The 25721-nt window shown below is 38.1% G+C and overlaps 1 protein-coding gene across 1 annotated transcript in view; it reads left to right on the forward strand.

Moving 5' to 3' along the window:
• Window positions 1-192: 192 nt before the first annotated feature.
• Window positions 193-25721, forward strand: part of LOC104515590 (laminin subunit alpha-2-like) — a gene marked incomplete at both ends in the record, with an annotated part of 28214 nt that continues 2685 nt past the window's right edge. Inside the window, 9 exons of the mRNA XM_010159622.1 lie at window positions 193-326; window positions 4112-4271; window positions 9276-9400; window positions 11143-11305; window positions 13299-13443; window positions 15734-15872; window positions 19837-19957; window positions 22206-22424; window positions 23836-23984. Coding sequence (XP_010157924.1) covers window positions 193-326; window positions 4112-4271; window positions 9276-9400; window positions 11143-11305; window positions 13299-13443; window positions 15734-15872; window positions 19837-19957; window positions 22206-22424; window positions 23836-23984 — 1355 coding nt within the window. The remainder of the gene's footprint in view (window positions 327-4111; window positions 4272-9275; window positions 9401-11142; window positions 11306-13298; window positions 13444-15733; window positions 15873-19836; window positions 19958-22205; window positions 22425-23835; window positions 23985-25721) is intronic.

Below are 25721 nucleotides of genomic sequence, written 5' to 3' on the forward strand. Positions count from 1 at the left end.
TCCTGGCTGAATCCAGCACACAAGGAAATCAGGAAAAAGAGAATCTTGTTTTAGATCACTGTGAGACTTAATGTTCATGCTGAACTATCTGTGTGTGGGTTTCCGATACCGCATTAGACCTTCTGAAATGTGTAGAATTCTGGAAAACTTCCTTTAATTAAGATTGCTTCTGTTTTCATATTTTACGTCTAGACTGACTTCTTGGCCATAGAGATGCGCAAAGGCAAGGTGAGCTTCCTGTGGGATGTGGGATCTGGTGTTGGACGGGTAGAGTATCCAGATCTGACCATTGATGATGGGTTTTGGTACCGGATTGAAGCCTCTAGGCAAGTATATATTTCACTTCCAAGATTTGGTTCCTAAAGAAAAAATAACTAGATTTAACAAGTTCTGCTTCTAAACCACTGTCCTCAAGTTGGCATGCCTCAGGTTTATGTGGAATCGTTTTCTGCATTTGAAACATCAACTTTAAAAAAAAAAAACTTTTTGTAAAAAGTTCATGTTATAAATAGGAGAAGTTCTGGTCTGGTTTAAGGAAAACTTTTGAACCTACATCCAATAGTACCAAAAGTGTATACACTACCATCACCATTGAAATGTGAATTGTTCTGTGTCAAAGATTTATTTTCATCACATATTTCCCCTCTAGCATCAACTATCTATGACTTCTTATATTCCCTTCTGTTTATCTATCACTCTATCGATTCTCTTCAGCTAACTTCTTTTTAAAATCTGTTACAGCTTTTGGCACTCAGATAACAACTATTCTTTTCTCCTTGAATTTGAAAGAGGAGCAACTTTTCTGAATTTCTAGTCTTGATGCAGTACTGCAAATGAATGGTCTGCCATACACCAGTATCTTGATTCTTACTCAAAACACAGTTTCCATAGGTGGGATGTCTCTTCAAACTGGAGATATTTTTAAAGATACAGTTAATGAAAACTCAAGGATGAAAGTTAAACAATACCTTGTAATTTGAGATCAGCTGTTGAATGCTTTTGAACTTCAGAGATACAGATACTTTAATATTCAAATTCCACATTTGTTAGTTGAAGTTTACATTTTCCATTCAAATAATAAAGACATGATATATGGTTTAGTAATTACAGCATAAGTATTACATAACTTTATATCCTTTATCTTTTACTTCTGAACAGATCTTAGTGATTTAGATATCATTTATATTGCAATTCGATACGAAGTTGAGGAATTCCTACTGCATCATTATAGTTAATTTCATGTAGTATTAAACATAGAACTGATAATATTGTCAGAAAATGAGAGAAAGAAGGAGAAAGAAAACAAAGTATTCTAGTTCCAGTTACAGCCATAGCTCTCAGAGGAGGAAATGCCATCCAGTTTAAATAATTTACTGAAATCGCAGAAATCAGCCATTTAGAGGAGAGAATTAAATAAAATTATGGTACTGTCTCCAGAAACTGGCTTAATGAAACCTTATTGCTAGGAAAATACAAACTGGGGTACAACACAAATTGTTGAAACCTTCACCAGTTCATATTATGCATACTAAAATAGCTTTGTGATACAGTAATGCCAGACTTTCATTTACAAGAAAGCTGCTTCAGCAGAATATGGAGCCAGGACATAGTATAAAAATTCACACATCCTACAAAAGCACATTGTCTATTAAGCTGGTTGTTCTGGAGATATAGGGTGTGCTTACCATTAGTTTTGAACAAACTGCTGGATCAGCAATTTAGAACAATTACAGCTGCACAAATCTGAAGCACAGAGCAGTGTTTAGGAGAATTACATTGCAGAGACATTAGTTGGATTTGTGGGATTAAGATGAAGAGCTCAGGACTGATTTTGCATTCTTAAGGCAGACTTCATAAATCACGTAACCTAGTAAAGAATCTTAAACTCTGAGCATTTTAGTCCATTTGATAACTCCCCTCTGACTCCCTTCATAAGCTGTTGTAGAGTTTTACCTATTTCATTCCCTCACCTTTTTTCTGTGAACTTCTGCCCAGTTCTAGACACAGATTTTTTCAGCAACCTGACAGAGCTGCCTGAACAACTGGAACAGGCCATCCAATTAGAATAGGAACATAAGATAAAATTCTGGCCTTGCTGAATTTTGCTGTAGATTTCAATGGTGACAGACATTGACACACAAAAATAATGATATGGTAGGTTTAAAGGTTGATAGCAATTCTTGATCAAGGATCCCAAATGGCCTTGAAGAAGGTGGATGTGGTAGCACAGAGGTGGTGAAATTCTCAAGATCACTCAGCATACTGAATGAAATCAAAATATGAAAAAGCTGACTATTGATTAGTGATCAGAGATGTTCAGTTCAGTTAATGTCTACCCCAAAATTTCCAGTGTGTTCAGAATAAACTGATAATTACTACATCTGTTTTCCAGGGACATAATTTTTCGTCACTTTTTTATTAAAAGTACGCCAATACTGTGCATTTTATTGTATATGCAGAGATTGTCATGCAAATATTTAAATTTTTTTATGGAATTGAAGTAAAATTTATTTATTTCTATAGTAATTCCTATAGGAATTCCCTATACTTTGATGGTACAGGAATTTAACTGATTTCACTTACAGAGTTATTTACCTGCCTACAGAGGCAAATCTGATTGGCATCAAGAAGTGCAATCAATCAAAGTATCAATTAACAAAGGAAAATCTCTAGTAACAGTATGTGACAAAATGATTTAAGGCATGTTTAAAACATGCCAACAATGTCAATTCTGTGAAACAGTCCAAGGGATGACAATATTTTTGAGACTCACTAGATCAGTGAAACAATGTCACTTGAAATCAGCAGGCCTCAATTAGGAGCAGGACCTGATCAGTTGTGATTTTAATCAAGTGTGAATTAATTATTGCCATTGTTTTAATAATTAATGACAGAAATTATGCAGCACCCTTCCTTTGAGGACAAAGGACACCTGAATCACAAGTTCCCTGTAGACCCATCCAGCCCAGCTCAGCAAGAATTCACTTTTAAACTACTGTGGCAAATCTAAGCTATATTTTCCAATGAAAATTTTCTTTGCTCTCAAGGGGTCATGGCGTTTCATAATTTTTTTGGATAATGAGCCATGTGCAGGTACATTCTATAATCCACCCGTTTTGCAAGATACTGAACAGTATCTTCTAACCTGATGTCTTGTTATGCACAGGATAGCAATGTCTTTTTGCTGTCAAGTTAGCCAAGTTCTTTCTTCAAGCTCAATTGTCCTCCCTAAATAAAAGAGAATTATTTATGGAAGACACTCCACTGTTAGCATTTCAGTCTGTTTGAAGATGAAAGACATCCATGCTATTTGTGACATATTAGACACCTAAAATGTGCCAGTCTGCTCAGTGACTTCTGCATTATTGCACCTGAATGTTTTTAAACTGGAATCTTGTTTTCAGCGCAATACAGATTGAAAATGCCAATGACTTTCTTTCAGACAGTATTAAACTTCAGTATTAAACTACACTGAGAACGTTTATCCTTTAAAGGATTTAAAGAAAATGTACTGCTGAAGAAACTATTAACAAATGGTAAATTCTTTTGTTGTTGTTGTTACCATCAGTATTTGATATGGTTCATAGAGGACCATAAGGAAACATCCTTAAACATAATGGGGTTTGTGCCTGTTTGGTAAGTAACCTGAGAGGCCCACTGGAGAAAATGCAAACTCTGGGCCTCACAGTGGTGCAAACTGAAGTACTTAACATGATCATTCATTTCAGTTCAAATATAATCTAATAAATCTAGAAATTTAATTTGGAACCTTGCCTGCATCATTTGTTACGTCAAGAAACATCTACTTAAAGCTACTTTCATTACAACAATTTAAGAAATGCAACTTCTTTTTTTAGTCAGTGAAAATTCCACTTCATCTGTACAGTGAATTTTGTTCAAAAAGGATGTTGAGGTGAGAAAAAAATAACGGTTCTGTGATCATGTCTTTAACTTATGCAGACATGGAAATCTGTTCATTTGTATCGAAATGGAACATAATCAAAGCAGTAATACAAGCCTCTATTAAAGGTTGTCATCTAAAGTAGACTTTTCGTATGTTTGGTTTAACTACTAACTCCATATGCTTTTGTTATTTTGTTAAAACCTCTAGGACTGGAAAAAATGGCACAATATCAGTGCGAGCTCTGGATGGTCCTAAAGCCAGCATTGTGCCAGCCACATTCAATGCTGTCTCTCCACCTGGATATACCATTCTGGATGTGGATGCTAATGCCATGCTGTTTGTTGGTGGTTTAACTGAAAAAATAAAGGTAATGTCTTCTCTGGTTTCGTTATTGTTTATGGTAGAAATAGTAAACTTTAATATGTTGGTGTCAGGGTAGTAGATGCTTTAGTAGCAAATAGTACACCTCCACTCTTGAAAAATGATTAGGATTTGCCTAAACATGTATGTGCACAGACCTGAAGTTTCTCTGCCCATGCTGTTAACTTCTAACCAGAAGCCTGGCTGTATTGAGGCAGCATTTGGCCCAAACAACTAATTCCTGCGATGCTTTGCCTTGAACATATACTGCTGCCCAAAAAGGCTTCGATATCCATGACAGGAACTCACTTCTGTTTCCATACATTCCTGGTCTCCTAACATTGTATATAACACTATATTTTCCCTTGCATTCAGAGGTTTTTCTTTGTCATGTACTCACAGTATCAGTTCCTCCTTTCTTTGCAGTCCACTTTTGGCATTTATGCTTTATCTTCTTGGGTTTTGTTCCGCTGCCCAAAAAGGCTTCGATATCCATGACAGGAACTCACTTCTGTTTCCATACATTCCTGGTCTCCTAACATTGTATATAACACTATATTTTCCCTTGCATTCAGAGGTTTTTCTTTGTCATGTACTCACAGTATCAGTTCCTCCTTTCTTTGCAGTCCACTTTTGGCATTTATGCTTTATCTTCTTGGGTTTTGTTCCTGTTTTCCCCCCATTCTACCCTTCTTTTTAACTACTGCCTGCACCAGATCCCTTCTTTTTACCTGTTCAGTTTTCTGGTGGCTGCTTCTACATTGCTTAACGTAACAGGAATGAATAGAAGATCTATGCCAAATCAAACAGATGGAAATCTTTCAGCAAAAAAATTTCTCCCATAAGTAGTAATTAGCATATATTTTCCAGTGAAATTCATTAAACCACAATTTAGAAGTATTTTGTTTCTGATCAACATTTTGATTTTTTTTAATGTTAACGTCACCAAAAATCATCATTTAAAATTAAAAAAAAAAAAAAGAAATAACATTGAGACTTTCCCAAACAATGAGCTCAAAGAACTTTTTTCTACACTAAAGTTTGTATTTGTCTCAAGTGTTGAAATAGCACAATATTTTATGGTCCAACTTTCTAGTTTTTAAAAAGTTCAACTTCCTAGGTGGCTCTGGTTTGGGAATACGTGGATAGACACATTCCTTTCTTACAAAGAATAGTGTGGCTGCACATTTCTAGACAAAGACAGAATCAGAGGACACAAGAGGAATAGAAAATGTAGTTTCCACTTGCTTTAAATCAGTGTCTTGAAAGACATCTTTGTGTTTTGGAGCACAGTCAGGTAACTTCCTTTTAAAACTTGACCAGGTACGTAACTCAAGGCTTCTGCACACAAAAAAGTAAAACTTGGCAGGTGTGCACAATTGCCAGCTAACTTAACTGAGATATGTCTGACTGATAAGCATTCCCAAGAACAGGAAAAAATTTCATGGGACTTGAGCTAGGAAATGACAAGTCAGTGTATTAGTAGAACTTGTCTGCGTGCTCTGCTTTATCTGAAATGGATCCAGAAAAAATCACGAACACTTTGTAGTTCTGAAAATGTAGATGCAATGAATCTTGACATTTATTGTTGAACTTTAAGGGTGTCAATAACTGCCCTGCACATTTTTTTTATGCCGTGTGATTTCATATGGGAAATAGGAGAGGAAGTCAACTGAAGAATTTCTTGGAGAATCGCATATTAGACAAAACAGAATTTCTGTTACCTTAAACAGCCTTAAACAGGGGTCCTGGTTTGCTCTCTACCTTCCAGCTTTCTGTCTAGGGGCAACTAAAGGTGTTTGCTTTCTTCTGTTAGCCATAAACAAGAACCCTTGAAAAATATTTTAAAAATTAATTAATCTTCTGTTGCTACAGCAGAGATTAGTGACCCTTACAAACCCAGAATGGTCTCACTGGCTTTCTGTACTCTGTCCCTTTGATCTGCTTTTTCAGAGGGAATGGAAGTAAACTGGAAAGAGGTACTTTATCTCCTACACCTAATAATTCTTCTCCGCATTCTTTCATTCTTGGTTTTTTGCTCTGTGGGGTAAGTTTTAGCTTCTACTGGGGTTTTTTTCCACCAGTGACAAATATAATTACATCAGCATTATGTCCTGTTTTTCACTTGCCATAATAACTCAGTTGAATAAACACTTCACTGAGTTGAATCAGGACTGTTCAGGGCTTGTAGTGCTGTACAGCTAGAGTGACCAAAAGCCCAAGCAACCACAAGTTTGTTAGAGGCTATAGGGTTGTGTCTGCCCACCTCACTAAAATGCTCACTAAACTGCAGGCTCAGGAAGACTGGCTCAAGTAACCCTTGTGAGAGCCAGAATTATGATTAAGACAATAGTTTCATCATCCCGCATTTAGAAAAGAACATGAGAATTTGATTTACACAATATTTAAATTCCATTGACTCGGTTGAGACCCTAGAAAATGTGTGGTCAGGTGGTTTTAGGCTTCATGTCTTTGGGTGTTCCCCTGAAGAAGTCATGAAAATTCATACTCAAATGCCAGCCTAAATCCAAAACTTATTTGAATTTTATTTTAGGTATCACCTTTGAATTACCAGAAGGCAAGTGGAGCGAGTACTGAAACATTGTAATACCATCTATATTTGCATAGCTGTAGAACATGAAACCTCCCAAACCAGAGCTTTCACCTGAATTCTACTTTGAAAAAAATACTTATGTTAAGAATCCAGAGAATCAAAGATAATACAGAAATCCAGCAAAAATATCTGTGCCACAGCATGAAGTAGTCCTGTGCCTGGCCCTAATTTCCACAGCAAAGCTGTTACATTAGACTAACAAATATGTGTGTTTTACTTGATGTCATCCCTAGGTTTAAGTGTTATAAATATTTTATTGTTAAATAAAGAGCTCTTGGCAATACAGCCTGAAGGTAGAAGTGAGACACCCTAAGTGTAAAGAGAGATCATACGTACTATTTGAGTAAACAGGCCCCAAAGCTGGTGCCTACCTCCCAATAAAAGATGTCTCCACTCCTAGCAAAGGTCATCTCACTTAAATTGCACTGTAAGAGGTAAAATTAGTTTGAATTTTAAGAAATTAATATTGTAACTACTGATCTTACTTCATGTTTATTAGTAGTAATGTTTATTTGGGGTATGTATTTGCTATTTAAATAATAACAGTATTTGAATAATACTCAGTCAAGAAGAGTTATTTAACAATGAAGCTTCATGAAGTGTGTATTTAGGAAAAAAATAGAGATTTAGCATAATCCCTATAGGGAAAAGGATTCAAGGGCTCTTGATGTTTCAGGGGAAACAAAAGGACCTGCAACACAGTAACACTTCAGTCTGAACACTTGAATGTTTTTCTTTTTCCCTTTAGTTAGATGCAGTGAGGCAGAGGTGGGTAGTGAGCACAATTCAGCACATAAAACCATTTGTGGATGAGGTACGATGCTGAACAGGAATTATGGATACTGCAAAAGTCTGATGCCAGAACAGCCATTCTCAACTTCAGTGAGAGTTCTCCAAGTAATTGCTGGAGAATTCTTCTCTTTTTTTCATCTTAGTCAGGAAAACCACCCTGAATTTCCTTTCTTTTTTTTTTTTTTAGCTCCACATAAATAATGACAAGGGCAGAGGTAGGTAGGAAGACAATGTATTGTAAATTTGGTATGGATGGTGTACTTGCAATTCAGGGTCTTAAACACTATCAAACTTGGTCTGTTCAGACACAGTCTGTGAATCAGAAGATAAAAGATAACTTTATTTTTCTGGGAATTTTTGTCATGATGTGGTACAGTTGTCAGGCTCAAAAAATGAAGACCTTAACTGAGACTCTTTTCAAAAACCATGAAGCTGTTGGGGCATTTATTAAGGTCACTGGCATTTTTTAAACCTTTGTCTCAGAAATCTGCTTTTCCATACTATTGGGTTTTGGAGTGCTTTTGACTTGTCCTGGGGTTTTGTCCACATCCCTTTTTGTATGCCTCTTTGTACTGTACTCAAAAAGAAGGCTCATTTTCAGTTTTTAAAAACATCTTTCGTCTGACTTGAATAGAAGACGATGACACTTAGATGTCATGAATTTCTCAGAAGTGATATTAAGTTCATACTTGTTGCTAATTAAAACCTTCCCAATTACCCTGGTAAACATCACCAGCACATTAAGTCTTTTGAGTCACACTTTTCCTTGAATATTTTCAAGTTGCACTTCTCCATATTCTCTTGCAAGATCTTAATATTTGTAATTGCTGTATGGAAAACAGCAGGTGCTTGTCTATCCCAAATAGCTAAGTATATAGATTTTCAATCAGCTCATATTGATGAAGTGAAAGTTAAATGAAACTAGGTATTTTTAGAAGGATAATTTTGAGCTGAGTACTCTGTGTACTGTCAAATATTACTACCTTAATCACAGTACCATACCATGATCTAATGAGCATTACCGCACGTGCGTGACCCTAGCTTAATGAGTTTTGACGGAATATATGTTGTAATCGCTTTTCCATCTGCACGTTTTTCTGCATCCAAAATTCAGCATGAACTTTACGTGTGTAGACAGTTGAGTTCACAGTTGGTCTTTTATCTGGGATGATCTGCTCCATTTCCAGGTTTTTGAGCATTGAGTACAGTAGAAACATTTTGCTTACTGTATTGCAGGCGAGATTTCTCATAGTCCATTTTCTGTGAAGCCCTAAACAAAAATCCAGATAGAACTGCAACAGTGGGAGCAGGAAGCTCTCTTAATAGCTGGGAAAGCTGTCAGTGATGTGGAAGCCAGGGCAGTTTCGCATTCTCCAAGAATCGTTCTGCCTAGGCCATCCCCAGAGTCTCAAATAAATGCACTTTTCCACCCCGGCTGATAAAGTTTGGTTCTCATTTTTGTTGATGAAGTGTTTGAATTATTATTGTTTATATTTAAAATAATAAGCATCTTCTGGTATTTGTCATTTTCATACCAGTTTTAATTTCAGACACTTTAGGTCACTTCGAATTGAATTCTAATGGGGTTTGTGTTTTCTGTTGCAGAAGTCAGATGCTGTAAGAGTCACCACCTTCACTGGCTGCATGGGTGAGACCTTCCTAGACAGCAAGCCCATTGGGCTGTGGAATTTCAGGGATCTCGAAGGTGACTGCAAAGGGTGTGCTGTCAGGTAGGTACCGCACTGACTGTTTCTCATGCTCCTTCGTGACCCCGTCTGCGGTGACACGGCGTTCTCTGCTAAGCAGCAGGGACTTCCACAGCAGCCATCAAGTTCCAGTAGACAGCTGTGGTCTGTATGCAACACTGAGAGTGGTAGAAAACATGAAGTTAAGTTGCATTACACCAAGAGGGGAAGCACCCAATCTGGGTTGTAAATGTGGTTGGTGTCTTAACAGAATTAACATGGTGTAGTAGTGCTGTGACGGAAAGGCTCCTGTTCACAAATAACCAGGAGTAGTCAGAACATGAGAGGGCGAGTTCCACAGTGGGACCAAGTCTGGCTCATGGACAGCTGTGGTGTGGGTGCCTGTATGTCTTACGCAGCAGGGGGCAGAGTCAGGTGCCATTCAGCCATCAGCGCAGTGAGCAGAGATCCCACAAGAAAAAAGTGTTTCCATTCTCAAAAGACATTGGGAAATCCTGTACCTGTCCGTGACCTGTGGTTCCAGTAGGGTAACTGATCTATCCAGGCAGGACCAGGATTCACATAGGTAGGCTCAGAACACTCTTCAGGAATTTTAAAACAACATAAACTACTTCCTTTCCAGATGTGTCCTTCTCCTTAGTGATCTGTGATCTACATTCCTCTTTCCCATCAAACCAATCTCACTTTCTTGTGCCATGTCTCAGCTTTAAAACCCGTGGGTCCTTATACAGAGGCCCTACCGGATACTACAGCGCAGAAGACACACTCTGGGTCTCCCACATTCTTGTTCATGACTTTCTCAGTGACCTGCCACATGAAAGCAGCACTGTTCTTAGATGCTCCTCGTGTTTAGTGAATTTGGCAGTGTCAGTATGTGACACTGAAGCTCGCGCTTCATTAGGTAAACTAACTGTAGACCCCGTCAGGGAAGTTACGATTAGGCAGGTTTTGAAACTAGCAGCCTACTTTGACAACCTGCTAAGGCTTAGCCCTTTGAAAGTGATGGAAATTCCAGTTCTGAACCAAAACAATTCTGGAAATACCAGAGGATTTCCTTGACTAAAACTGTAGGCCCTTGGAACTTAGGTAGACATTTAAGGAGCATGATGATGCATATATGCATTTCAGTACCACTCAAGTCCTAATGGAAATGCCTAAGCCTTTTTGTGCTTCTCTGGCTGAATTTAATTTTCTTATTCATTAGTGATAATGTAGATCATCTTGCTTGGGGGGGAAGGGGTAAAAAAACCACTGAATTTGAGATTTGTAGAAAACTGTATTAAAACTGTGTATTAAAAGCTCCCTTTTACCTTAACCCATTATTCCAGTACCAGAAAGAGTCCTGCTCTCCAGAAATTCTAATTGCAAAAACTTAAATGTCGCTATGGAAGGTGAGAGGATGACATAAAAGATCCTTGTATGTGTGTCAGAATAAATGGGAAACATGGTGATGGCCAGTATTGTGCATGTAGGTCTCTTGTTCAAATTCAGATGCTCTTTTACATTGAGGATTGCAAAATAAGTCATTACAGACCATAAGATACATGTGACATTCCTATTCCATCTTCCTCCCAGATATGCTTTCCTGTTGGACAGCCAGTGAGCTGACCTTACAGCTTCACTTGTCAGAACAGGGGTTTGATATGAAATCAAACTAAGTTCAGGAAGACTACCAAGAGGTGTCCCCTCACTCCCCTATTCCCCCCACTACTTTTACTTTTAACCTCGCACGGCAAAGGTAAATGGTTGGAATTACCCCTTTCCAGTCCACAGGTGGCAGATGGTGAAGGGACAGTCCAGTTCGATGGCGACAGCTACGCCATGGTGAGCCGCCCGATCCGCTGGAACCCCAATATTTCCACAGTCATGTTCAAATTCAGGACCTTCTCATCGAACGCCCTGCTGATGTATCTTGCTACGGATGACTTGGTAAGAACAACCACCTGATCTCTACGCTCCGTACAGGTTTCATGCCATCTTTGCCATGGCTGGATTCATCAGTCACTGATTACTGACTGGGGAGCATTATGTTAGTCTGAGAATTCCAGCTTTTCTGAAATACTGATTAATTTTCATTTATCCCATATGTTTACCTGTGCAAACAATGTCAGTTGTGATGATACATTCGTAGTTTAAAATAACAGTGTGAGGGCAGGGAGAATATGGGAAGAGGCAAGTCTTAGAAGTCCTACTGATATAAAGAAAATGTTTGTGTTTCATGTGAGTGGTATTAAGGGGGAACTGAATGGTGCAACAAACAGGATGTGATGGTGATGACGTTTTTAAAAGGTCTACAAATGGTGCCTTTTACAGATAAGATGGAGAGTAGAAGCATTAGTTAGAAAGCTGTTCAAGGTTTTCATTCAAACACACTATCAAATATGTGTGGAAAACGAGGAGTTATTTATGAAAACATCTGGCCAGACCCTCACATGAATCAGGAATAACTCAGCTTCAGCATCTCTGATCCAAGTCGTTTTGCATGCCTGAATGGGAAGAGAGTCCTTTCCTTAGCTGTTGCATATGGGCCAGAAATTATGTACAGCAGTTCTCACTGATAACTTGAAGAATTTGAGAAATTCTGTGAAATCTGTGAGAATTCTGTGAAAACTCACTGGTTTACAAAAACTGTGTTTGTGTAAATCATTCTTATTTCAGATTCCTGTGTTTTGGGAAGAATTATCAGAATTGCTGGAATTTTTAATTAAAGAGGAGGATGCTCCTCCTGACTGACTATAGTCCAAGTTAACATTTATTTATTATAATGAAGTACTTACGTAGGTTTTCTAAATAATTTTTATAACTTAACATTGAAAGTATAATAATGTAATTCTTTTATATGATTTTGTATAATTATTATCAATTTATGTAGTTTTCTAGAAACAAAATGTTTATTTGAACTTCTGAAAAACACTAGGAGCTGAAAGGCAACTGGTTCCTGATACAATTTGTCTTATAAGATATTGTCCCACTGTATAAAAACTCTGAGGATGCTCTTTCCAGTGATGCATGGATAGACATGCATAAGCATCTAGAGTACTGAGTTTATGAAATGTTTTGTTCTTAACATAAATTTATGTTCATGTATATAACATTATTATCACAGTTTTGACTAAGTATTCAGCACATGGTAAAATATTTTCGTTCTCCCTAGGTCTGAACACAGGTGGAACTGGCCATGAGCAAAATGATAATTAGACTTAAAATTCCTCTGGTACATACATTCATGTCCTGGGTCACAGTTCCACCACTACTCACTTAATGCTTTTTATGCTATGCAGTTCCCTGGCTGTTTGTTTTGCTCTTTATATCCTGCCAGCTCTTTTTATGTAGATACTGCAGCGTATACCACTGTTCCAGTCAGTCATCTCCAGTTACTGCTCAGATATTGGTGTCAGTGGTTGATGAGAGTAACAGTTCACAGTGTTCTGTTGCTCCCTCGGTACAGATTAGTCTCTGGAAACCTCTGTAAAACACACCTAGTTTACATATTTACTATTCTTGTTTTCTACCTTGCAAGTTTAAATCTAGCTGAGATATGTAGTAAATGCGCTAACTGTAGTACAGACATATTACTCAAAGCTAAGTATTAGTTTCAGGTAATTATGTGTATTTTTGTTTTCAATTTCAAGAAATTAAAAGCACAGACAACCCATCAAATGACCAGTTAAGTTGTTAGCAAAATTCCAGCCAAGAGTTATCAATGCAAAGGAGAAAAGGGGGAAAAATAATTTCTTGGCAGCAGACTTTTGTACATTATAGTCCTGGGCACTAAATGCCTACGCAGATTTTTTTTTTTTTTTTTAAAGCTTGAAAGAAGTTGTCTGTTTTCACCCTGAAAAAAGACAGTGTTTACTTAATGTCATATGCCTCTCACCAAAATGAACTAGAACCATGGGTATGTAATCCTTTTCATTAACAGAAAGATTTCATGAGTGTAGAACTCAGTGGTGGACGTATAAAAGTCAGCTACGATCTGGGATCAGGTACAGCTTCTGTTAGCAGCAACCAAAATCATAATGATGGCAAATGGAAATCATTCACCTTGACAAGAATTCAAAAGCAAGGTGAGTTCCTGTGGTGGCAACACCATGACTTTCCCAGTTACCTGTGCAGTTCAGCTAACCATCTAATCATGGGGAAGATGATGTGCAAAATTGCTGGAATTACGAAGTTCCAGTGATTTAGCAACTTTTGCTTAGATTACAGATGTGATGTGTTGCATGTGAGTGATTGCACTGTCAAACAGACCTTTTATGAACAGGTAGCTTAATTTTCAGGCATAATTCTGCTTTACAGTTGCATAAATTACACTCTAAAATGCTTCTGAGTGGGGAAAAAAGCAGCTTTTTCATCAGTTCCCTGATGTTGTTCAAAATCTTAAAACAAACCTATGTGTGTTTTGTTTGGACAGCAATAGCTTTCATGCTGTACAGTCCTCTCATGCTCAGCACATCCCAAGGCAGTTAAAAAGCAATTACTTCAGTATTCGTAGTACAGTATCTCAGTAGACGTATCAACAACTGTTTTATATTCCCTAATGATATGCAGTGTGCCATGATCTGAATCTGCATGGAAACAACTGGGAACATCTTCAAAAGCGCTACTAATCCTTTAACCTGTTACTGGTACAAAATGTGAAGTGGTGGGAATTGATGAGATCACAAAGAAAGCTGGCTATCGTGCTGGCAAAATGACGTGGTTGTTTTTCTTTTTAATCTAGTTACATGACTGGTAGAAACTTACCTGAGCCAAATTAATTTTATTTATGGCATCTGTGACGTTCTTTGTGCCCTTGTGTCCTGAAGTCTTACTGCATGCTGAGTCTGCAGGGTCACCGTGAGCCCCTGAGCACACTCTTCCTCCTCTGCCCTGCGGTTCCTGACCTTCGCACCTCAAACACCAACCCACTGTCTTGTCATTTGGCTGAATTTGCAGTCTCGGGAGCTGGGTCGCTGGCCAGAGTAACTCAGAGCTAGATTTGCTCCACCTTTAGAGGAGGATTGCCATGTTGCTTGTCTTAGTTCATACTTAACTCGGGAGATATTAAGATACAATAGTGTCACATAATTATAATCTGTTAATACCATCCAAACATATAATGTGTTTGTAAAGAAGATACAGGTATAGAAATTAAAGGAAAATTAATCTGTTTACAGTAGGTACAGCAGGTAAGTTTATCCCCCATACAGCCCTCTTTCACTCCTGAAAACAGTAGTTTGTTTTCAGGTTTTGCACATTCCTTCTGTCTTTTAAAGCATTTATTTAGCTGGCTGCTTCTACAAGAGACTTGCCTGTGGGGGGAGCTTCTATCAGAGAAGACTCTACTTCCCATCCTCCCGTCACTCCTTCCTCTCTATGGATTATACGTCTGGCTCTTCTAGCCAGTTCTCTCTTTGAAATCTCCAGAGGTTGACAGGTCTTTCATCTCCAAGCTCTCTCAATTCCGTATTTAGCCAGAAATCAGGCTGGTCAATGTTTTAGTTAAAATGAAGTTCATTTCATTCCTTAGCTATTGGGGGTTGGGAGGGGGGTGTAGGCTATAATCAATCTCTTGCATTTAACTGCCTGAATTTTTAAAAAGGAAGGTGTCGTGGTTTAATCCCAGACAGCAATTAAGTGCCACACGTCTGCTTGCTCATCTTCCCCCTCCTTCAGTGGAAGGACGGAACCAACCCTTTCTTTGCGTACCTATGGTACAATATCCCTTTCTTCCTTGGGGTCTGCTCAGCTTTTTTCGCTGTGTCTCGTCTATCTCATTGAACTCTATATTCTGTATTAATCCATACATTAAAAATATACACGGAACAAGCTTTTAAATAGGATGGTTGTATGTAGCGCATCACTGACTCCAGATCGAGATTAGACATGACAGCAACTGACTGCTTTGGGTTTGAAAATGGTTTAGAGTGACTGATCACCAATCTCTAAGGCACATAATGACAATGCTTAACAAACTTTTACACTAAAAAATCCTGTTCAAGTGACAACCTTTGGACTGAAATCACAAATTACATGTAAAATGATCTCTTCTGTCTTGAATTTGTCCTGAAGCATTAGCTCCAAATTACATTGACACAAAGAACATACCAAATTGAAGCAGATTTAGAGAATATATATTAAAAAAACATACAGAATTGCTATGGCTTTTCAGGTTGTTATGGGAACAGGGGAAAGTGTAGATCGCTTCCCCTGCCGATTATTGACAATTTGAAAATCCAGTGTCTTAATTGCAAAATACCACGCTCCTTGCCTCTCTCCTCACCTGCTAACCCTCCAAATAGTTCTCATTTGGTTTCTTACGTTAAGACATCATTGTTTGTGTCTGATATTTTGAAACATCTCAATCTCTTCTAGCCAACATATCAATTATAGACTTGGATACTGATGAAGAAGAGACCATAGCAACAACTTCTACAGGCAGCCACTTTGGGCTCAATTTAAAAGGGCATGAGAAAATATATTTTGGGGGATTGCCAACCCTGAGAAATCTAAGGTAACGTGGCTCAAAGCAATTTATTTACCTTTTTTTTTAAGGGGGTGTAAATGCAGTGTAATCTTATTCTCTGTATTTATTTCTCAAGTTCGCTTGGAGTAAGTGAATGGCGAGTTCCCAATGTACCTTATATTGCCACAGCAGACCGACGCTTTGTTTGCTCATGTTGTGCGTTTCAGTGTGTCTCACACAGCTCACATTGTACACAAACCCAATGGAATTAGCGGTAATGGTGCAGTACGTCTTTCAGATGCTGTGTAAGAACAATGATGTAGCTGCCTTTTTTAAGTATTTTTTTAATTTGATGAATAATATTTGTGACTTCAGACTTACAGAAATGGCTCCATTTCTCCACAAAATGAAGCACAAGTGTTTACCTTGTGCATGAGTAGAAAAATTGAACTACAAACTACTACTCATAGGATTACTGTTAAATGGGTATGCAAATTTTTTCCTAATCAGGGTCAGTGTACTTTCAATACCAATAAAAATACTGTGTTTAGATATAACTTAAAATTATTTGTAGACATTATTTCCTGGATTCCTTAGATTAAATTCCTTCTGTATTCAGAAATTGAAGAATATGATACAATACTAATGATAAACTTTAAGTTAAGCTTTAAAACAAATACTTGAATGTAATGACTGTATTACATGGTTTTAAATAGACCAAAAAACTTACTCAGTGTTTTAATGAATATTCAGCAGTTTTGCAATTACAAGAATAGGAGAATTGTCCGCTACAATGAACAGATGAGCAACACAGAAACAGGCCCATTCATCTACGTCAACTTCAACTACGTGGCACAATGACAGCCTTGAAGTGGTCTTGCGCACAAGAAACTTGCGATTAGTCCGCAGGCTGTTCCGCAACTAAAAGAATGGACATATTTGTTAATTTATTAGATTAATAACTGACCTCTGATGTCAAATCGCCCAGCAATGAAAAGATCTAAGAACTGTTTTACTCATGAAATGTAACGCTGTATTATGTAATTGTGAAATCACACCAGTGCCTAACAAAATGTCTGGAGTGATTATCTTCCAACAAATCCTTTGTGGTTGCTCACAGGGTCAGTGTAGCACAGCTACTTGGACCTATGGTAACCATTTTGCCTACAGCTATGATTCATTAGTCACTGGGGCAAGATGAATGTTATGGCAAATTAGAATCAAAAATAGTGAAAGGGGCATTAGGGCAAAGCTGAGCTACTGCAAACAATAGACAGCGAGGTACTCGTGACTGTAATTATCAGGTGGTGTCACTTCTGCCAAATTCTTTTACATGGTTTGCTTTTACTCACGACCAAGTATAGCAACGAATTATAAAAGCTCTCTGATATGTTACGTTTTAAGGTAGCTGTTTGCAGAGTAACCCTGTTAATGACTATAGCGTGATAGTGTATACAGAATCTCACCATCTATTATGTGTTGTCTGTAAATGCTGTGTATCTGCTTCACTGTGAAGTATTTGAACCTTGCTAATGAGTATCATTTGCTACAATTAATTTAATTGTGATTATTTTTTTTCCCCCCCTTTGGTCTTTCTCTCTCACCCTAGTATGAAAGCAAGGTAAAAATAATCAGCTTACTTGCATGATTTGCATGTGTCTAGTAAGTGCAGCTTGAAAGCCCCGGCAGCAGCGCAGAAGCAGCGTGTGGGCAGCGTTTATGCCAGCTGTTATGCTAAGGCTGTTAATTCAGCGAGTCGCTCCTGCTGCAACAAGCAAAGCTGCTCCCCAGTGCTTGACACCGTCACCTTACATGCTGTGCGCACACCTACACCAGCGGCTTCTGTTTTCTTGGCACAGCTGCTTACTTCAGCTCTGTTTGGTTGTGACGCTGTAACGTCTCGGCAGCAGAGCTACGGCGAGCTGTGCTGCCCGGTTGGGCCCTGACCTCCAGGCTGTGGTACCGGGTCGGGTGAGGAGCCCCGCGCTCCAAGGCAGCGACGTAGTTACTGAGGAGGGCACGAAAGCGAGGTGCAGATTTTTGTGGCTTTTGCCACTTCAAGAAGAGGGGGACAGGAGAGGTCACCTCTTTCTGTTTCCAGTTGCAACTATTTGCATCCATTACTTCTGATTTGATCTGATCAGATATGAACTGAACTCCACTGTTTGGCAGTTTAAATCTTGGCATTAATTAAAAAAATGCAGCTTCCACCCCAAATCCTAAAAGATTATTTTCTCCCAAGCTCCAGAAATCTTTTCTTGTGTTCCCTTGAATTTGATCCTTGTTTGGAAAAAAAGGAAAATAAAAAGGCCAAGAACTTATCCAAGATCTGAATGAGCTTGGACCTTGTTCTGTATATTTTGGGAGGGGAAAGAGGGAGTATTAGGAAGACATCAAGCAAGTGTTAAATGTTTACAAGGACGTAGAGTTCATATGGGTTGAGAATTACAAGGTAACAGTGACTGCCTGTTGCGTGAGGGCAGTCCGTAACAGGACAGGGCAGGAACAGGAATGGTTTCTGGATGGCAGAGTCAGAAGACTATGGGCACTGCTGGCAGTGACGTGGCAAAACTCTTATACTGCTGGGAAGATGAGGGGCTGTGAAGGAACTGGGGAGAAGATAGTAAATAAAAAATTAAAAATGAAAGGTGACCATAGCTACGTGACTGTAACTAAAGCAGAATATGGATTTAGTAAGCCAGGTGCTCACTTTTGGGGATGTAAATTTACCAGAGAACACACCGCGCTTGCTAGGATGGCTGTAATGCAAAGAATGGCTTTCAGTATCAAAATGTGCAGCTGAACGCTATCTGTGCAAAATGGCTTTATTTTGTAATTAATATTCTTTAAAATCTTTTCTTCCTTTCCAGGGAGCTGAAATATTTGGGTTTTACAGTTGGGTTTTTTTCTCCCCACAGTTTTAACTCCATATTTATTTCCAAATCCATTTTTCTTTCTTTGAGGTGTTCGTATTTTTCAGATATTCTACTAAACACTCCTGGGTGATATTGTGAGTGAATTAGCTAGTGCTCTTTATCTTTTTGGATTTAGTCTCTATGACGTGAATGGCAACTTTTTTTCTGAAGTGACTTTATAAGGCTTTTCTTCTGGCAAACTAGTATAGATGTTGCCAGCAGTTATGGTCTCAGTCTGGTGTTCCCAGGCTTGGGAAATCATACTTCAGCATTCTTATTTTTTTTTTAGTATCTCCTGGCAACCAGATGATGAGCCAAACCATGGAACTTTGCAATTCTATTACAGCATTTTTCTGTCTTGGATGGATAGTTAGGTTTTGTAACAAAACAAAATCTTTTTTTTTTAAACTGTCTGAGAAGGTCAAATATATTGCTGTCACAAGAAAATATGCAGCAGTTTTCATAGGAAAGATACTGGGAATATAAAATACATAGAAAACAAATGTCAGTCCATATGAACATAAAGAATTCCTAAAGCATAAGAAAAAAAAAATAATGAAAATTTCTTTCAGTCTTTAGTAAAGATGTTTGTATGCTGCTAAGGTTCCTTGTTCATTAGGATATAGCATGAAAAAAGATGAATGAAACATCTGTCTTCCAGTTAAGGTCTCTCCTTATTGTTATTATTTCCTAGCTTACATCTTTCTGCTTTGTCTACGGAACAACTACTTTCTTATTTCATAGCTCACTGCGTTTAAACACCAAAGGTGACAGCGCTCCTTAAAAAAACCCAAACAAACAAAAAACCCCCACCAAAAAAACACTAAAGAAAATAAATTAAAAATGGGAAAGAGGACTGTTGTCAAATGGAGATGAGATGAATCTCCTATTACACCTTTGAGTGATGGAAGGCAAAGTGCAATATGTGCTGATAGGTGGTAGACAGCAAGATGTATTTATTGGAGTGTATGTGTGTATTTAAAAAAAAAAAATCAAGCATCTGTGCATCTGAAAGTGCATGTGTGTGCGTCTGGCTGACTGTGTTCTCCCTAAACTCTGTTTTTTGAAAATACATTGTACTTCTAAATTCTTTTTAGGCCTGAAGTGAACTTAAAGAAATATACAGGTTGCCTCAAAGAGATTGAAATTTCAAGGACGCCGTATAATATATTGAGTAGTCCTGATTTTGTTGGTCTGACCAAAGGATGCACACTAGAGGTTAGTCTGACTTTCATGTATTTTGGTCTTAATGGGTGTAAATGTTTCCTGGTTTCTGATTTTATGGCATAACATATTAATTGTATAAGGCATATTCAGGAACACATAGGGACCTAACCTGAAAATCAGAACGGTTATTTTTAAGAAAAAAAAAAGATATTAATTAGTCTGATCAGCAAGTAGACTAGTTTTTCAGATCCTAACTTTGTGGACAGTATCCCTGGACAGTGGTGATATCCCTATCCCTAAAGGGTAGGATTTTCTGAAATGCTTAGCAGTGCTCTAGCTCTGTTTCAGCTGACCAAAATGGGAATTACTGACATTAATGAGGATAGAATGAAGTACTGACAGTATTGCAAAAAACTTAAAATATTTTGATGCTCATAAAATCAAAGGATTTAAACTTTTTTTTTTTTAATTGTTATTATAAAATCATTCACTACAGAAAACCTGAGGTACTTTGAAAATCACAGTACATTTGGAGGCAACTGAAACAAAGTCACCTTTAGGGTAGGAATAATGGAGCACTTACTGTTATGAGCTACCACTGAGCTGGAAGGTGCATTTCTAACTTATCACTAAGAATGTGCAAAATTGGTGTCATTATTTTAACTTTGAATACAACTCAAGTCTATTTATTTTCAAGTGTTTCTTCTAATTAACAGGCTTCTGATGCATATAAAATGCAAGGAATCTCAAGTTTGAGAGAGAATATAGTAATTTTCCAGGGAAGTGTATTCATATATATATAATAAAAATCTTTCCAGTGATATTTGCCTCCCAATAAATAGTTTACATTTCTTCCCTGGAAATGTATGCTATATAAGATAGTTTTGCAAGCAGATGTATGATCTAGAGTTCCATATCAGATAGCACTGCAGCAAATCCAAATGAGCTGTTAAACAGATGCTCTACAAACATTGTTCTCCAAAACGTTGAAAATTTCCTTTGAACAGTGACTGGAACCTGGCCAGGCCAAAATAAAGATGAGCACTCTCTTTTGCTGTGATTATCACTTCTCTCTCTGGCCTTCGTCAGGGCAAAAAGCACAAAACAGTGAGACTCTCAGGATATTAGACTATACGGATCTGTCATGAGATGGCCATTTTTAAGTTTTCAGATTTGTGACAAAGCTAAACGATAATCACCCAGATTGTTCAACTGCTTTTAAATCTTCAGAAAAAAAAAATTCTACAGAAGTTCATGTTGGTTTGCATTTATTATAGATTCTCTCCTGAATCGGAAAGATGGGATAGTCGTGTTGATTTTCTTCTGTTGCTATGAATCTTAGAAAGAATTTTGGTTTTCATGTTATTTTGTAACTGTTGAGGTTTCAGAATTTGAAATCTAATTGGATTAATTGTTTTGTTGGGGAATTAAATAAAATATCTACATTGTACAAAACAGGATATGTAGGATAACTGAAAAGAAGCGAAGCAACAGCAAAAGGTAAAGACTGGATATACACTCAATTATTTAAATGCCCTTGGATTTCAGAGAAAGGCGAACATCATCAGCAGTGATTTTATCTAGCATAATCTATTATCTCTATACCTGAAACCAGTTCTAATGTACTGAAAAAATGTGAGTTATTTTAGAAAAAGTCACTGTTTCCATAGACTGGTCTTCCCCAGCTGGAAGAGTACAAGAATTGGTGGTGATTACAGAAAATCTTCAGGAGTATGCACTGATGTAACTCTTTAAATTGTGTTAATGGCTACCGATGTCGAAAGAGCTGGGCCATGTGCAACCAGGGCTTCATTTATGAGCCTGAGTCATCAAGAAAGCAGTGGTGCTTAGTGAAGCAATAACAACTGATTAATGGAAAGCATTTTTCTGGGCACATTTGACAAGTAAAAGAATCTAGTTTATGTTCATATTGGCCATTGTTATCTATTGTATTGATTTAAAAGGAAAATCTTATTGTATTAACTCAATGGATATAAAAAAACCCACCTGTGAGCAGTTATTTTTAATCCAAGAGGATATACTAAAATAACACTGGAACTTTGCCTTCCTGTAAGACAGGTTTCCAGAAATACTCTAATGATGCCAGATGTAAACAGGTAAATTAGTGTTTGCACAACACTTGGAGACATAAATTGCTTGGTGTTTATTATTACCTTCCATCTCTTCATACTAGTTATATTTACATCGTTCGTTATTTTAGTTAAGAAAACTTTCTACATATTCATACTCTTGCTTTTAATCCTATTGATGCACTTTTCTTACCCTCTTCTTCCTACAGAATATTTACACGGTTAGCTTCCCCAAGCCAGGTTTTGTGGAACTGAAGCCTGTCTCCTTTGACGTGGGCACAGAAATCAACCTCTCCTTCAGCACCAAGAATGAGTCTGGGATCATCTTGTTTGGCACAAGTGTCACGGTTGTCCCCCCGAGGAGAAAGCGTCAGTACACTGGAAGGAAAGCTGCCCCTCCAAGGAGAAAGCGGAGACAGACTGGGCAGGTACGAGCAACCTAGCAAAAGTTAAAGAAAACCCAGAGTCTTACTGAACTACTTCCACTTTGTTTGTTTCAATACACTGACAGATATCTATACTTACATTAAATTTCAGTACTTGGGAATAAATTAGTTCTAATGTTATCCTTTATCTGATGGAGAATTTGATAAGGGCTCAGAACTGGTTTTTTTGTATTGAAGTAACTGTTTCTCTTAAAGATTTGCAGTAAGGCGTCCATTGCTTGTTGCTAAACAACAGATTTATTTTTCTATCATATAGTTGCTTCCATGTTGGTTCTTTTAATCAAACCTAAATATTTGAGAATGCGGTTCCTCACTCCTTCTGAGGACTACTCATGCACTAGTAACGCTTAGATACATGTCTCATTCCTGTTCATACAGACATAAATGAGGATCATTGTGTTGCCCCAGAGACGACAAAAAAATCCAAACCAAAACAAACAAAAAAAACCCCACCAGCTGCTAAAAGCAGTGTGAGATAAGCGCCTTGTTTGGGATCACTGCTGTGGGTTATAAGACTTAAGAGTGTTCCAACCTCTCGTTCTCTCTCCTAAAATACAAATCTGCAGTATGATTCCTTTCTGAAGAGGAGGATCAGTCTGTTCTGAGGAAGTACCTACAGAGTCCAAGTGACTAACTGGTGAAAGTGTGACTGCTGTTAGAAATTATTCAAATCTTTAATTAATCAAGACCTCACAGACAGACATGCTACAAGAGAGAGAAACAGAACATTTTGGTGCTTTCTTTGTTCATAACTTCTGTGAAATGATATTTCATTGTTCTCCTTCCTGCCTGTTTTGGAAGAGAGCTCTCAGTGACCTGGAGGAGCACGCTCCGGGGACAACGCAGTATAATGGCTCGCCCGTGTTGCAGGGTAGAGGCTCCTTTATCATCACCCTGCACTTCAGGTCACAGAAGTGAGCATGACACTCATTGCTATAGTAACTGGAGGTTAGAACTGGAAATTTGCTACAACATGATATTCGTTGCTAGAGTAACTACTAGTGTGATTTGCCAGCCCTCCAAATGCAGAACTTGCCCTGAGATCAATGCTCCTCAGGACTTGATAGGTTTAAGACAGGCCTTGTAACAGCAAAAATCAGAAGACTTGTAGATTAGAAGTCTCCATCCTTCCCTGCAAACAGGCATGCTGAGAGTCAAAACTTTTGACGAGGCTTTCTAGCATAACCTGATTTTACCCATTACTCATTATAAAATGGCAAGAGTCTGAACACAGCAGCAGCAGCAGAATCTGAAACGACAGTATCTTGACTGTGGTGAGCAAAATAATAAAAACCAGTGTTAGAAAATAAAACATACACACTAATGTAAAACTGCGTGAAATAATTCCTTTCCAAATGCAACTTGCTGTCTAATACCAACGTATACCTTGCAGGCCTACTATGCAGTGTTCCTGAACAGAGGTCGACTAGAAGTGCATGTCTCCACTGGGATACGGGATCCCCACAGAATCACCATCAAACCGGAAGCTGGAGAGTTTCACGACGGCCGAGCACACTCCATCCGGATAGAAAGAGCTAAAGGGTAACAAATACCTAGAAGTGCTACCGACCACGCAACACAGCTAATTCAACAAAGTGGATGTGCCAATGTCTTTAGCAATCCATTCAAATGCTTCTGCTGAGGCAAAGAATTTAGTCTAATTCCAGCCTTATCCAGAAATTTTTAGAAGTTGGTTTCTGGCAGTGCTTACTTCTCTGCAGAGCTAGGTTTACATGCTTTCTTAGGCTCTCAGCCTGTTTTTCCAAAGACCTGCATTTGTCTGAATTGGCATCTTTAACCTTCTGGTACTTGGCAAATATATTTTATTAACCGAATCTGCGGGTAAGAGATAGTGCTGTGGTGGAGTAAATTGCCTTTTCAAGACGTGTAGAGAAAGACCATTTTCGAAGTGCATAAACAGCAATGGCACAGCAGCCTGCAGCCTGTTTCAGATGCCATATGCTGGTGTATATATATGGGGTTACAGTGGTGCCCAGCTAAATATTGTAAAAGAGTGAAGACACACACAGATAAACAGCAGCCGTGCTTATCACTGGGAAGCTATCACAGACCTTCTCAGACCACATTGTTTAAATTTAATTCACTTAAATTTCTTTGCCCTTTCTCAGACATTACGAAAAACGCTTATTACACTTCACTGTTCAGAAAGTGATTAGAAACGGCAGCACTCCGTGTGTAGGACTCAGGCAGTTAGTCTCACTTATGGCCTGGAATAGCCCTTTTTCCAAGGAGGGTTTGTTGTGGACATTTGGACATAGGAATGTGTAAATAATGTGCAGTGGATTAGTGCACTATGCACAATGTTCTGTTTTGTTTAAAAAAAAAATCAGGAAGGTGTGACATCCAACGTGCTACAAAATACAATTATCCAAGCATGCTGAACACTAGGCTTCATCCTCTTACCCCCCCCGCACTGTAGCCTTCTTGAGCAACAATTCCTGTCTGTCTGTCTAGTCCCAAGATGCCCTTCTGTCCTCTCTGTAATATGCTTTGCTTTGTCCCTTGTCAGTGTAATTCTCTGACTGAATTCTATTGTATCGTTTCATCATGTAAACAATGCCTTCAGACAATATCCCCCCAGTTTCAGTGTCTAGTTGAAGGTAAATCTGGAGGTTCTTTGGGATAAAAGTTATTTTGGAAATGGATGACTGCATTTTGTGAAACATTTTGTGTCACTGTGACAGAACACAAATATGCAGATGATAATAAGAAGCTCTAAACAACAAAGAAAGTTCTTTTATGCAGTGGTATATCAAGTAGAGTAACTTGACCTGTGAGAGTACATCAAGGCACAATTGCTGTACAATGCTATGCAGTGATGATGCTTGTTCTGCTTGAAAGCGTCTGTGTTTCCAAAGTAGCTCTGCTACTGAACAAATTGTCTGAACTTTGCAGTTTCTGGAAACTGAATTGGGTATGAAAATATATAAATTAAGATTAACCCCTCCTCTGCCTACATGAACTCAAGCTTTATTTGATTAAATATGAGGAACATCCTTTGAAAACTTTTCAGAGAGATAATTGTCCATATAATTATGAAGTATTTGCTTTCTCTTCCAAAATAATTACAGGATACTGTTGAAGACTAATGCACATCATTGTACGGTTCTGCTTGGAGCCAAAATGTTTACTCTGGTAATGGATAAAGATGATATGAAATATTGCATGCTGGTGAAAATTTTGACAGTCAGTAGCCATGGCTGACATGCAGCAGCACAAAGGATAACTCGAGTCTTGACAAGTCCGATTTTCCTACAC

This window comes from Eurypyga helias, unplaced genomic scaffold (assembly GCF_000690775.1).
Source record: "Eurypyga helias isolate BGI_N326 unplaced genomic scaffold, ASM69077v1 scaffold7479, whole genome shotgun sequence".
Taxonomy (NCBI): domain Eukaryota; kingdom Metazoa; phylum Chordata; class Aves; order Eurypygiformes; family Eurypygidae; genus Eurypyga; species Eurypyga helias.